This window comes from Acanthaster planci, linkage group LG06, assembly GCF_054643075.1.
Source record: "Acanthaster planci isolate LZ-2023a linkage group LG06, COTS_SCS, whole genome shotgun sequence".
In the NCBI taxonomy this organism is placed as follows: Eukaryota; Metazoa; Echinodermata; class Asteroidea; order Valvatida; family Acanthasteridae; genus Acanthaster; species Acanthaster planci.
The window spans coordinates 17,665,127-17,679,289 of record NC_141782.1 but is presented as its reverse complement, the minus strand read 5'-3'; the positions used below and the strand labels follow the sequence as shown (position 1 = coordinate 17,679,289).

Below are 14,163 nucleotides of genomic sequence, written 5' to 3'. Positions count from 1 at the left end.
ATGCTCGCATGTCATAGTTGTATGTGAACCGACGACATGCAGTTCCTACCAAAGGAGCCTCCGTTGCTAGGAATGTGTGCCCTCTCTTGATGCCGCTCGAGGCAGATTAGAAAATGATCTGGAAAGCCAGTCTTGGCATATACTTCCAAGGACGTTGGATGTATACGTGCATTGAGTTTAGTAACGCTCATCTTGTGAAGGGATACACATTGAGCTTGTTTCTTGTGAAGGAGCTGGTCCGACCTGCAGAGAGGATACATGTCTAAATGCCAGCAGTGTAATCATATTAATGTTGCAGTCCAACTTGTTATGAACAGGGACAGTGGTACACATTCCCATCTCATTGCTTTGCTACTCTCAAGACAATAACTGTAACACTTTGTAACTGGCTCTGTGAATTTAACGTTGACCACCACTACAGAAAGAGATCACCTTGAGGTCTAGCCAAGGTGAACACACAGGCCGTAGGCTCCCCCTCAAGAACACAGGTAACATCCACCTAGACATCGAACTGAATGTGATGTCTGCCCAGGGTCTCTTCAGTGTGGTACCTCAAACTATATTGCTTGCCCCTGGTCAAGAGGTTGATGTGCTCATCAAGTACACTCCCAAAGATGTCCCGTCTTTTGACACTGGGTAAGTACTGGACTCGTTACACATGTACGATGGGACATGAGACTCTTTTGTAGAAGGATTTTGTGCATGCGTGATTGTTTTTTTTATTACTTCTGTGTAATTGTACAAAACACATGATGCAAAGCCAGGGCCGTTTTCCAATACTCGACTTTGGCTCTGACTCCGGCTTCAAGTGCTTTTTTACTACCTGACTTCAAAGTTGTAAGCGCAATAGTAAGTCTGATAATGCCACAAAACATCAAGTGAGATGCAAAAGAGCCAAACATCAGAGTGCCTCAATTTAATTTTAATGCTTTAGGCCCACAATCGGGGATTGGTTTTGGAGATGAAGCCTGAGACGGAGACGAAGTTGAGTATTGGAAAACAGCCCAGTTCTCCCAGCTTGCTATAACCTTGCATGCAAATTGCAACCCCAGAAATCTTGAAAAGAACAGATTGCCTTTGCGTCAAACTTTGGACAGGTTTAGAGCAAATGTTTATCGCATTTCTGGATGGCTTAGAGTGTCCGTCAGAGATGAGGAAAAATCCACACAGTGGGGAATGAGAACGTTTGAGTTCTGAAAGTTGTCGTGAAATGCAAATTGATCTTCATAACAAGATTGAAAACAAGGACTTAAATTTGTAATTTTTGTTTCCACACAATAGGCTGGAAAGAGACTTACTATCTTAATTTCTTAAATTTGTCATTCAAAGTTTTGAACAGTCATGAGTCACTACTGAGAGACGAAGAGATGATACACTCAAGTTAAATTAATGGCATCATTAAATACCCCTGAACTTTGCCTTAACCATTCTTCCTACACTTCTCATCCTTATTCCATTTCTGTTTTATCATACCTAATTTGATCTTTTTCTCTGAGGCTTCTTATAAATTCCAAGTCTAACAATGTGTGCACGTTCTTCAGGCAATTGACAATGTGCGCCAGGCCGGATGGTCCATCCTACGAGGTCATGCTCCGTGGGGAGGCTGTGGAGAAATCTCTTGACAGTACCAAGCCTCACATCCTGGTCAACAGACATTACATCTCCTGGGGTGGAGTTCCCATTGGCAGGGCCTTGTAAGTTGTATTAATCTCAACTCGTCGTGCTTTTGCTCACAAGTTTCTTAATCCACCAATATCAAACAGTGCAGGAAGCCAAATGGCAAATTCCTTTTACAAATCTAATATAGTTCATCATGACCCACAAAGAGGTTAATGGCTGGGCTACGTAGCCCTATGCTACCAAAATTCTGCCAAACTAGATGTTTCTGTGATACAGTACATATTTGTGGCTAAAATTAGACTTCTAGCTAGCTGTTTCCAACTTGGCATCTAAGCAATGTTCTTGATGTTTAGCCTTTGTGCACACTCTTTGAGAGATTATTTATGTGTTGTAAGTATTGTGAAGATATGCTTTCATAATTTATCAGTACCTATTCAACGGAGCATTTTTTTGGACATATTAAAGTATAGTCTTCATCTTTACGTTGGTTGACTTCAAGAGGGTGTCTGAAACTGTCAACATATCTGTTCAGTTTGGAATTAACATTTTGGAAACAAGCAGCGTAATTGACTGGAACTACTCAGAGAGTCCCTTGCTTTGAAGTCTAAAACAGAACCCCAGTACAGCGTCATAGTTTTAGTTGGTGTTGCCGTTCGTGTGTTTTTGTGCAGACAACAAAAGCTCACAATTCGTAGCTGTAGCAAGACAGAGAAGCTGAGACTGAAGCTGCATATCACAGAGAGCAAGCAGGATTTCCAGGTATGAGTGGCTGCTTAAGTGCGTCATGAACCCCCATCACCTGACGTGACTCAGACAACACCTGTCATACACATCAGTCAACATGGGACAGCCCATGTGGATTTAGGGAAACATGTTTGGGGCACTTGTCTCATTAACTTGGTTATAGCAAATGCTAGAAGCCTAGAATTAAACTGGCTATTGTGGCACTTCTGTTCTATGGTAATCTTTGGTTTATGTAAATGTAACAAAGTTTAAGTTGTGGTACTTTTAACCATTTAAATATTGATAATTCAATGTAGTTGGAAAATTGACCAATAAATTTGATGATGGCATTCACCATTAAGTTATGTTTTCAACGGAAGTAGGATCCACACTTTTCTTATATGTTGATTTTTAAACATGTAGAATTTCCAATCACCTCGTAGCAGTACGTCACAGATGCTATAAACCTTGAGCACAGATGGTAATCAACAGTGGCGTATCCAACAGGAGGGTGGGGTAGCAACCTGTCCCCAATATATGCAAGAAAAAGACATTTGTGATCTTTTTAACCCAATCTGACTGGACCATTTGTGTTGACTTGAACCATTTGTCTTACATTAATAAAGTAGAAGGACTGTCACCGGTAATCACATGTCACACTGCAGCAATTATGATATACTGTAAGCTCCCGTCACTTTTTTTCACTCTGTATCCTGCTGTAAGTGTTAGCATGTGGAAATCTCAGAATGTAGGCGTCAAACTTCTTCATGTAGAGCTAAACAACACAGAAAAGTCTCATCATGTGTTCAGCCCAGTTATGTAACACCTGTTTCCTTCCTTCAGCTGTTAAATACTTTTAAAACTGGTGAATGGTCAACTGAGGACAGTCAGTACGTGACCTTACGACCTTCAGAGGATATACCTGTGCACGTTCTCTTCTCCCCTACCGCCGTGTCAACCAGCCAGGCCAAACTCAATATCAAGCCGCAAGGGAGCAACTTCAAGTACTCTGTAAGTCGAAATCAGTGTGGTGTAGTAGAGACCGCTGAAGACGTTACAAGGCCTCAAAAGGCGTCCAGTTTGAATTCATGTCAAGGGCTGTTTTAAGGAACTGTAACAAGAGCATTCCTTTGCCTTTGTTCACTCTTTTACTTTCAAGTGTTCTTGTGTCTTGTCTTGAGAGGGTTGCGTCCACAACACTGGTCAAAATGCGTGGTCCTGAAGCCGATTTTATGAAACCCAGCATAAATTTGAACCAACCTATACCTAAACCAACCCTACCAAAACGTAAGCAGAACAAATCCTGGCTTTCAAGCAAACCACATTGCTACCACAGACCCAGTTGTAGCCCATTCTTGGGCAGTCCATTCACTGACTCTTTAGTGACTGTATGATCACAAAAGGAAAAGGTCATGTGACCGCACATAGGAAAACCCAGGCATCACACTGTAAATATGATAGACTAAATAAATAATACAAAAGATTTGCCACATCAAGGTTTGTTTGAGCTGTGTATTGTTTATTTATCAATTGAAAAGAAACTTATAGGTGACAACAACAAAATGTTGGAAAAGTGGTGATATTTAGCAAAATCGTAAACCATTAGAATGAATAAAAAGAATGAAATAATCACAGAAACATTGCCACTGCAGATCAGGTTGGTTTTATTTACATACACAGTACGTGATGTGTATTGTGACTTCATGACTCAGGAACTTTGGTTAGCTTGAAATTCAGATGACTTTCATATTTTATACCTTCCCTGAGTTTTGAGTTATCAAAATTCTACAGTCCCAGTAGAATCACAGAGAATCATGCTGATATTTGCATTCATTCTCCCTTTTACCTGTGGTCTCACAAGAACTTTTAAAAAGCGGTTGGCAATGAATCAAGTAATTCACATTATCCAATATGTTCCTCTTCCCTGTTTTTTTTCATTTACTCGCTGTTTGTCTCAGGTTCCGTTGAGTGGCTATGGTGGAGTCAGCAAGCTCATAGTTGAAAATGCCCGTGAGATTGAGCATGGTTATTACAGTCTCAGTGTTGGTCAGGTTAACACCAAGCATCATACAGTCTGTCACATCACAGTTTCTAACATTGGACGGAGGAGTGCCTTTGTGAAGGCCTTAGGTTTCCAGGGTGAGTTTAAAAGAGGACGGTCAACTGTCAGGGTGATTGTTGATGAGACACAAACAATAACGTAGTAAATATTTCGGGTGTGACTTTTGCGTAAACAAGGATAAAAAAGGTCTCAATCATCAGTGTGATGAGTTTTGAATTTTGTGTTTGATGTATCACAGATGTGGAAGGGAAAGACAAGCTCCTAAGTAGCCAGTTACATGTGGAGCCAGCAGAGTTCATCTTACAAGAGAAGACCCAGAGAACTCTGACCCTAACACTCCTTACCAACTCTCTGGAGACTGAGAAGAGATCCGGGAATACTGAGGGATTCCTAGCGGGGGTGGGACTGTTCTACGGGGATGAGATCTCCAGACAACAGCACAGACGGTATGCTAGGATTCGTGCATTAGGGAGATCATGTAGTGCGCTGCCGTATCTATCGCCGCTGATGGCTATAGCATATCCAGATTTTGAGTCGGGGGGGGGATAGTAAATGTCTTAGTTGTTTTCCTCCATGGAAGAACCCTCCCCCATTGGAAGTTGTGAGTACCATGTACAAGGTCTTGGCACTTTCAATTCCTAAAGCAAATTTGGCAGCATTGGGGACAGGTTGCTACCCCACTCTCCTGTTGGATACGCCACTGTTGATTACCGTCTGTGCTCAGGGTTAATAGCATCTGTGACGTACTGCTACGAGGTGATTGGAAATTCTACATGTTTAAAAATCAACAATTTGGTTTAAACTGAATCTGGTTGAAACAGCTTTCATTAAATGTAACATCTGAAGTTGTATTGCATCAGTAAGCTTGGAAAACTAACAAGACTGACATTTGAAGGAAAACAAGGGAACAGATGAGCGGCTCAGTAAGGTCGGTGCCTGGAAGTGGAAAAAAACAAAGAGAAAACGTGGAATCTGTTCTTCTTCAACAGCGCTTTGAGACACAAAGACAGTGATGCAGTGAGCTTGTCTGAACACAACCCTCTACGAGGAATCTCATTCGACCAGCCAATCCCGGGAGAAGCTAAAGTCAATGAAGGTAATTACATCCATAAATATTTGTCAGTCCAGCGTGTTTGTCACATCAAAGGATCAGGGTGTTGTTAGAAGTACGGGGTTCAAGTTTCACAGTAAGCAAGACATTGTCTTTGCTGTACTTCTCTTGTCAAAATTGCGACCCTCGTAGCCAGCCTTGTGATGACACAGTGTCCTCATTGCCCATTGGTATCCTTATGATCATGTCCCAGAATCGTTTCATTTTGTTGAACAGGTTCAATCAGTGACTGATGTGCCCTTGTTGAACAGGTTCAATCAGCGACTGATGTGCCCTTGTTGAACAGGTTCAATCAGTGACTGATGTGCCCTTGTTGAACAGGTTCAATCAGCGACTGATGTGCCCTTGTTGAACAGGTTCAATCAGTGACTGATGTGCCCTTGTTGAACAGGTTCAATCAGCGACTGATGTGCCCTTGTTGAACAGGTTCAATCAGCGACTGATGTGCCCTTGTTGAACAGGTTCAATCAGCGACCGATGTGCCCTTGTTGAACAGGTTCAATCAGCAACTGATGTGCCCTTGTTGAACAGGTTCAATCAGTGACTGCTGTGCCCTTGTTGAACAGGTTCAATCAGCGACTGATGTGCCCTTGTTGAACAGGTTCAATCAGTGACTGATGTGCCCTTGTTGAACAGGTTCAATCAGCGACTGATGTGCCCTTGTTGAACAGGTTCAATCAGTGACTGATGTGCCCTTGTTGAACAGGTTCAATCAGCGACTGATGTGCCCTTGTTGAACAGGTTCAATCAGCGACTGATGTGCCCTTGTTGAACAGGTTCAATCAGTGACTGATGTGCCCTTGTTGAACAGGTTCAATCAGTGACTGATGTGCCCTTGTTGAACAGGTTCAATCAGTGACTGATGTGTTCTTGTTATTATGCCACCAATTTGTTTCATTTTCCAATCAAACTCTTTAACTTACCGCCCTGCCATTTTCAAAAAGTGCGCTTGGCCTTGATGCCCCTTAAATTGGTCTTGATGCATTTCCACTACCAGTGAACTGACCTTACCGTGGGGAAACTTAAAATTTGAGGTCATAGACCAAATGATACTTATTACAGAAATTGCTTATTTGCCCTTTCAGTGACCATCGCCCACTATTCAGCACTGATGAATTGAAAACACGATATTCTTATAGAAGGCTCCCTCCAATTGTTTGGCAGTCTCACTGATTGTACTGTTTTGATACATGTACATACCCAAGGCTCATCGGGGAAGAGGTTGTAGACAAATGATGCATTTACTGTACCAAAGTATTCAAATATTAAAGTCATAATTTTTTAGTGTGATGAATTTCTTTATGATAGTTTCTAGGAGTCTGGGAACCCACATCAGATACCTTATACATGTAGATATCTTATTGACTTCTGAATCCTGGCCATTACCTACATTAATTTTAGCGTCAAATATTACCTAATGGTCTTTTGATCAATTGTGTTCTTATTTCCTAATTCGCCTGGCTCAACTGGAAATAAAACTTATTCTATTGCGCCGCCCTATCCCAAGAAAACATACGAAAATGCACAATGACAGATTTTGGAAGCACCGTACTTGGACACGCAACTGTTAATCACCGATCGCCATTGATAACCACAAGGCTGGTAGCAGGCCTGCCTTTGATGAACAGCTTACCTCATCGGACGTAGTTCTAGTAATATTTAACCAAAGACACGTGTCGTTAGTGCAACCTTCGGTTCTTAACACAAAATGCCCAGCCTCCATTCTCTAGGATGCGAAACGGGAAACCGGTACCAATTTGGCTGCTGCCCCATTTTGCGTGTGCCAAGAAAACAACGTAGGTACTTGCATCCCAGTGGTTGGGCCTATAAATAATTCGGAAGGTTGGCAATTAGCAATTTATTTATCACTGTCATTTATCAAATCAATGCAGACATCATGCTGCTCGGTCGAATATGGTCAAATGACTTACTCACGCTATTTCAACTGGTCATAAACACTCCAACCTGGACTAATTTGCATTCATATGCAAATCGGGCATCCAGGACCCAATAAAAGAATACAACTCATCACAGCAGATGTTCAGAAGTGGAACACTACCAACCAACTTAGCAGTGGTAGGATGGCTTAGTTGTCAAATCATTCAACACATAAATCAGTTCTTGGTTGTCAAATCATTCAACAAATAAATCAGTTCTTGGTTGTCAAATCATTTCAACAAATAAATCAGTTCTTGGTTGTCAAATCATTCAACACATAAATCAGTTCTTGGTTGTCAAATCATTCAACACACAAATCAGTTCTTGGTTTTCAAATCATTCAACACATAAATCAGTTAGGTTGTTACCGTTCCAAAAGTTCAGCTGGAGTCTAAATTAGCTTGCTTGGGCCAGCACCTGCCAGGAATAGTCCCCATTCCTTGTTTCATTTCTTTCCAGTCTGTGACTTGCCCTGGAGGAGCGGTGACCTGAATCTGTTCTATCGCTGCATATCTCGCCTCATGATTCACCTGAAAGGCCATCTACTGAATCCCTCTGCTGCCCTCAACCAACTGGCCACAGGTTCAGTGTCACCTGTGAAAAAGTCTGAAGGTTTCACCACAGGGACAAACAGTGGAGTGGGTTCCGCGGATCAGTCAAACAGGTTAGATCTGAGTAGCAGACTGGCCCAAAACCTGTTAGCAACAGAAAGTAAAACAGTTTCGAAAATTTAGATTCAGCATTGGTTTTTAGTTTGCTCAAGTATCCGTGTTGTAAGATTTCTCAATTAAATCACATTAAAAAGATAATTGTGTAAAAGCATACTACAGTTGACTGCTTCTAATGTTTGACTCGCATGCGATTGGTGTGTGGGTTTGAACCCCATGGGTTTGCTTTTTTGTCTTGGGCAAGCAAAGGCCTCTCTATTACAGCTGCCTCTCTTAACCAATGTGTAAATGGGTGCCAGTAAGGGTGGAGAAAATTGTGTTGATTTGGATCTATGTGAGTGCAACTTTAAGCATCTTATAGGTATCAGACTTGAAATGGGCTCTGTTGGTGTACCCCATGGGTTTGCTTGTTTGTCTTGGGCAAGCAAAGGTCTCTCTATTACAGCTGCCTCTCTCAACCAATGTGTAAATGGGTGCCAGTAAGGGTGGAGAAAATTGTGTTGATTTGGATCTATGTGAGTGCAACTTTAAGCATCGGACTTGAAATGTGCCCTCTTGTTGGACAGTTGGACAATTCCTTTTAGGTAGTACTTTTGTATTTTTCTGAGGAGAACCAGAGTAACTCAGTGTCTTTGAGTTGTATATTGACACAGAGTGAGCAGGGCTTCAAGTAAAGGTTGTAATTTTTTTTGGACTTGTTTGTTCACCATGTAAGGCCTGTGATGGCACCTTACACCCCTCCAGTCAAAGGTACCCCTGCACGTCGCCCTGCAGCCACCACAGCCCAGCATACCATCCATCCTCTGAGCTCCACCCAGCCTTCCATCGGGTCCCTGCCCTCGTCAGCAGGTCAGGCCAACGAAGGCAGGGCAGACTCCTGGAGTGTCCAACCACAACAGCTGGTCCTGACTGTACCAGGAGCTGACCTCGGTGTGCAGAGGAGCCACAGTATCCGCGTCGCCAACCACACTGTCCGGCATTTGAGGTCAGTGCCCTGCGATGCTTCCATATCAAGAAACATTTCTGAGCACTTCTAGTTTCCCACGTCGAGAACAAATCAAGTAAAACTGAAAATATCAGCCACTTTTGTCCAAAACATGAATGCCGCCACAACCAACTTTAATTGATATCTTTGTAATTGGAGAATTTTTGTTTTACCTTCCTAGATTTGAAACGATGCACAATCCAGACTGCCTAATAGTCACCCCTGCAGCAGGAGTGGTGGAGCCCTCACGGCAACTGTTCATCTTGGTTAGCTGTAACGTTTCCATTCGGTCCAAAGGGGTGGAGCTGCCATGGAGCGGGGTCATTCTAGTTGTATGTGATGGGCAGCAGCAGGTACTCCAAAACTGGATTCTCTGAGATTATCATCTTTTAGCCCCGTGTTTTGTCATCTTTTTCCGAGAAATCACCACAGTTACATTAACTTGCATACTCGTAGCCACTGCCACATTTCAACTCCGACTGGAGAATGATACTTTCAGTACCTGTTTCTATATTTTCAAAGAAAATTTGCATCTAGGGAGATGCAGATTTTAGTTGTGTTGATCAGTGTCTCGTATGAATGCTGTATTCGCAGCGCCATCTGGTAACTTGTAAAAATTTCATTCTCAACTTCGAATAAACAGAAACCCACTGCCCTCCCGTTATTTCTACATTTCATGTTTATAAATGCCCTTGTTTTACTTCAGTGATGATACTGCATCAAATCATTTGTCTTTTGGCACCATTAACTGCATCAGTGCTTAATCCTCTAATTTAATACTATTTTTCACAAATCCTGGAATTTAAGGGTTTAACGTAGAAAACTGCAAAACACCCTTTTGTTTTTCTAATCAAAGATATTTTGGGAAGGGATTTTTATATTGTAGAGGCCTTTAAAGGAATGGTACATTCGCTTGAGTGTGATTCGTTGGATACCAGAATAAACAAGCTGTCAGGGTATAAATTGATATGTGTGGACCTATTCTCCAGTTTACATGGAGACAAAGTCACCATCTCAAGTCAAGCAATCCATCCTGGTTTACAGAAAAACATATTCCTTCTCTCTTCAACAGGAGGTCAAAGTTCAAATCCGAGAAGACTTTGGAATGGACAGTTCCATGTTGCCTCCACTGCGTAGAATGCAGTCCATCCCAGACCAACCTGTTACCCCCACCACATCAATAGCATCACCTGTCACTGACACCATGTCTCCTGTCAAGCTGCTCTCCAAAGTTGTCCAGTTTCCAAGCACCAAAGTTGCAAGCACTTCGGGTACTCAACCTTTTTCTGTTGACTGTCGTATTTGTCACTTTTAGTTACAAGGTTGAAGGAGTCACTGACCTCCTCTGCTTACATGAATGGAGGGTTGAACCTAGAATGGAATACGGTTTTGCTGGTACTCTGTACTCTAGCTGGTCGGATGTCTATGTTCATAGCTCAAATTTCCTGGTGACTTACTTGAAGAACCTACATAATGTTGAGATCAAATTCGTACTTCATTTTGGGGTAGATAACACGAGAAAATTAGATACATATATGTAGCATGTCAGTTAATCCCATGCCAATGAAATGTAGGATACTGATAATTGTCGTTAGATTTACACACAGGATGTTGTCCTATAACTGAAGATTTGCTTTTGTGTGGAAAGTATGAAATGTGTTGCTGAGCAGTTCTGAAATCTGATCTAGAGCTCTGTTTCTAGAGGGGAAAGACCAGTGGTTCTTTGAAGAGGGAACTTGCTTTTGTAAATCCAGCTACCTTTAGGCAGAAGTCATATTACCAGTCCGTCTCAAGTCCTGTCGCCAGTACCAGGAGATGTCCAGTCGAGTGATCAGAGGAAAAAAACAGGAGCAATGGAATTTTGGATCAAGGATATTTTGAACACTGCAAAAGACATGGTTTGAACTTTTAACCACCAAACTCACAATATCCACCCCCTCCAAATTATATCAATTTTATGTTGATCTCAGAGACCATAGATTTTTCTCTGCCTAAGATTGGGAGATCCACTGAAGGGATAGAATTTTCAAAAGTTGGATCCACCATCTCTCTCAAAGTCCTTCTTTTTCTTATCTCCGTGCTGATAGCGGCCACACTGGAGTTCCAGAATAAGACACTACTGCCTCGCCAGTGGTGCTTGTCCTCTTTTGCTCCTACCTACGTCAAGCAAGCTAGTGGTGAGGTCTACAGGGCCACGTACTCGGCTTTCCGCTTCACGCATCAATCTGGAAACTTGGAGCCTGGACAAAATATAACGGTAAATTTCTTGAGGCTGCCAGTCTTCACAGAGGAAAAGATAACACAGGACTACTCCTGTATGTATTAAATATGAGTGCATCGGTCAGTAATGCTCAGTGAATGTCACATCATGAAATATGGCAATATTGCCGAGCCTGAAATGTGTTAGATGATGCAGATGATCCGCTAGAATATTTTTTGGTGATTCTATAAGCATGAGTTTCCCCTCCTTTCAGCTTAGTACTCAAAATAATTGTCGAGCAAAATTTGGGTTGCCAGGCAACCTTTTCAATGTGTATTATATGAAATTGGATGACAGTTCGATTATTCCTTTTTATACAGTAGATTTCTGTTACAGTTCTCCCTGCTAGAACCCTCCTCCAGATACACAGCTCCTTTCCCACAATGCCTGGCTGTTCTCTCATTGATTGAATACATTAACTTTGTTTGATTTTGGCTGTTCCATGTCATTCACTTTATTTTTAGCGGTAGGAACCAGCGTATCATACACATATCAACCTTGTGAGTTTCCACCAACACGGCGCACTGTACACACATTATCCAACACGCTGCTGGCACATTGCAAGTCACTTCACCATGGGGGAAACGAAGCTGTTTGTAAATCATCAATCAATGGAAGATTCCCGTTTTATTATTTTACACTACACACCCTCGTACATACAGAGATTTACAGTAAAAATTCATAGAGAAGTTAGATAACATGTACATGTGTTATTCTGTGAGTGACTTCATGTGTAAAGCCTTAAAATGTGAGAATAGTCCTAACAGTCCCAAATCCTCCTATTTCAGTATGATTTTACATTACCCTAGCGCAGGTGTGCTGTCCACCCTATAAAATGTGTATAATATTGTTGCGTTGGTTATAGCGTTGTAGGGATATACTGCTCAGATGATTTTGGTCCCTCTAAGAGCCCTGTGACAGAAATCTACTGTGTAAACTTTCTGAGCAGTGCATGTTACAATGCAGAGCTATTGCATTAGGCTTTGAATCCAACACAACGATCTCTGATGTCAGGGTTGATATGCACCTGTACTGAAGTCATTGTACTCTGTAAGGATTTTGTTCTGTTGAATCAGGTCCATCTGGAATTCATTCCCCGTGATGAAGGTGCCTACTCACAATACTGGGATCTTGAGGTATGTTCATTCCAGTGGTTCTTGTCATGGCGGATTTGGAAGAGCAGTCTCGGGATGTGAAACAAAATTTCATCTGAAATTTCAGAATTTGCCAAAATTTGAAATTATTCCTGGGTACAACTTTATCTTGATCAGCTGATTACGAAGTCTAGTGCAGTTTCCCTCGTGCATATCTTGTTGTTTTGCTTGTCTATGAAGTAATGGTAGTTACTTTGTGCATCCTTTAAAGTACAGTGAAGCTGAACTGTATTAGACCAGTGGGATTTCTGACAATTGTGACTGTTAGGAGCATTTTGGGGTAAAAGTTGGGAACCAGACTTTCTGGCATAATTTGGGTATGCGTAATATGATAAACCCGGTTCCCAAGCGATATAATGAGTTTTTGACGTTCTAATTTGCATAATTGAAATGGCTGCTTGATTCCCTTTTTTTAAATTATGCAAATTAGGCAGCAAAAAAATCAAAATATCGCTTGGGAACTGGGCTTATCAGAATCAGCATACCTGAATTACGGAAGAAAGGCTGGTTCCCAACTTTAACCCAAAAATGCTCCTTGATCGTTTTACAAACCCTTTTTAAGGAAATCCCACTAGTCTATATGGTAATTCACATCTTTGCTTGAAGGTTTCAATTAAGTGTTTTCCATCTGCCATTGTGGGGGATATAATTTAAGTCAGTTCAGAATCTGATTTTGTGTCGACTTGGACAATCAAGAATCTGAACATTATTACAGTATAAAGGTGATCGAAAAACGTCTTGCCATTTAGTTGCAATGAAAGGAGCCATGTAGTGTGCAGTAAAAAAAACAGTTTAATCCCACCACAAGCCTCAGAATGTGCTCCAAATTGGTAATTTGATCTGCGACGCTGTGTGGGATATCATTGCCAACTGTCAGGTTTGTTTTATAGTTCACCTCAAGCATGCGATACATTGTGGTGAATCCTGGTTATGGCAAAATGTAGCAATGTGTGATGGAATTTGTGCGTTCATGGAGATGTTGGTTTTGCTGTTAGGTTTGTCCTTCACTGGTATTTACTATGCCTCGATCTACACCCGTGATTGGCTGAAAGCCATGAAGAGTTGATAGACTTTCCAGTATTTGTTTGTCTCTCCTCGAACATAGAGCAGTAACAAAGGTGTGGTGGCCAAGAATAGCCACACAACCCGCATCGAGTTGATGGGTCAGGGAATAGGTGATGTGGCACCTCCACTGCACAGACCAAAGAAAAAGAAGAAAGGAACAGCCGAGGAGACTCTGGTGAGAGTCCGGCCACAGGTTGCACTCAAGCAAGGTACTCCAGCCCAGCATGGCAAGGGCGACACTGCCAGTGAAGGAGACGTCAGGTTTGTCACTAGCCATTTTTTAAAATCACTTATCGTAACTTCAAGGGGGAAGTGCAAGTTGCATAGAAGGATATTGGAGTAGTCACAAGGCTACAATAACTCCTGCAGTTATCTTAGGGGCTGTGAATTCTGATACAAACTAGACTCAGAGTTGGCATTTGAGTGGGTTCCGGTACTTTACAGATAGAGAATGACAGCCATGCCCCCCCTCTCCCTTGCCTAATCCCCACCCACCAGACAAGGTCAAGAAGGAGGCCTTATGATGCTTATTAGTTAGTCTAGTTTTTATCTAACATTTACATATCCATTAAAAAGG

General features: G+C 41.9%; 1 protein-coding gene across 6 annotated transcripts in view; it reads left to right on the top strand.

Annotated features, from left to right (window-relative positions):
- Positions 1-14,163, top strand: part of cep192 (centrosomal protein 192) — a 95,947-nt gene that overhangs the window by 21,966 nt on the left and 59,818 nt on the right. For all 6 annotated transcript variants that reach the window (XR_015425635.1, XR_015425634.1, XR_015425633.1 and 3 more), the window contains exons 17-30: positions 422-636; positions 1,542-1,694; positions 2,292-2,379; positions 3,187-3,354; positions 4,302-4,482; positions 4,644-4,851; positions 5,395-5,501; positions 7,914-8,118; positions 8,838-9,107; positions 9,289-9,460; positions 10,180-10,378; positions 11,195-11,364; positions 12,444-12,503; positions 13,627-13,847. Coding sequence is in view for 2 of the 6 variants with exons in the window: in XM_087137966.1 (XP_086994092.1) it covers positions 422-636; positions 1,542-1,694; positions 2,292-2,379; positions 3,187-3,354; positions 4,302-4,482; positions 4,644-4,851; positions 5,395-5,501; positions 7,914-8,118; positions 8,838-9,107; positions 9,289-9,460; positions 10,180-10,378; positions 11,195-11,364; positions 12,444-12,503; positions 13,627-13,847 (2,417 nt within the window). In the remaining 4 variants the exon portion in view is untranslated. The remainder of the gene's footprint in view (positions 1-421; positions 637-1,541; positions 1,695-2,291; positions 2,380-3,186; positions 3,355-4,301; positions 4,483-4,643; positions 4,852-5,394; positions 5,502-7,913; positions 8,119-8,837; positions 9,108-9,288; positions 9,461-10,179; positions 10,379-11,194; positions 11,365-12,443; positions 12,504-13,626; positions 13,848-14,163) is intronic.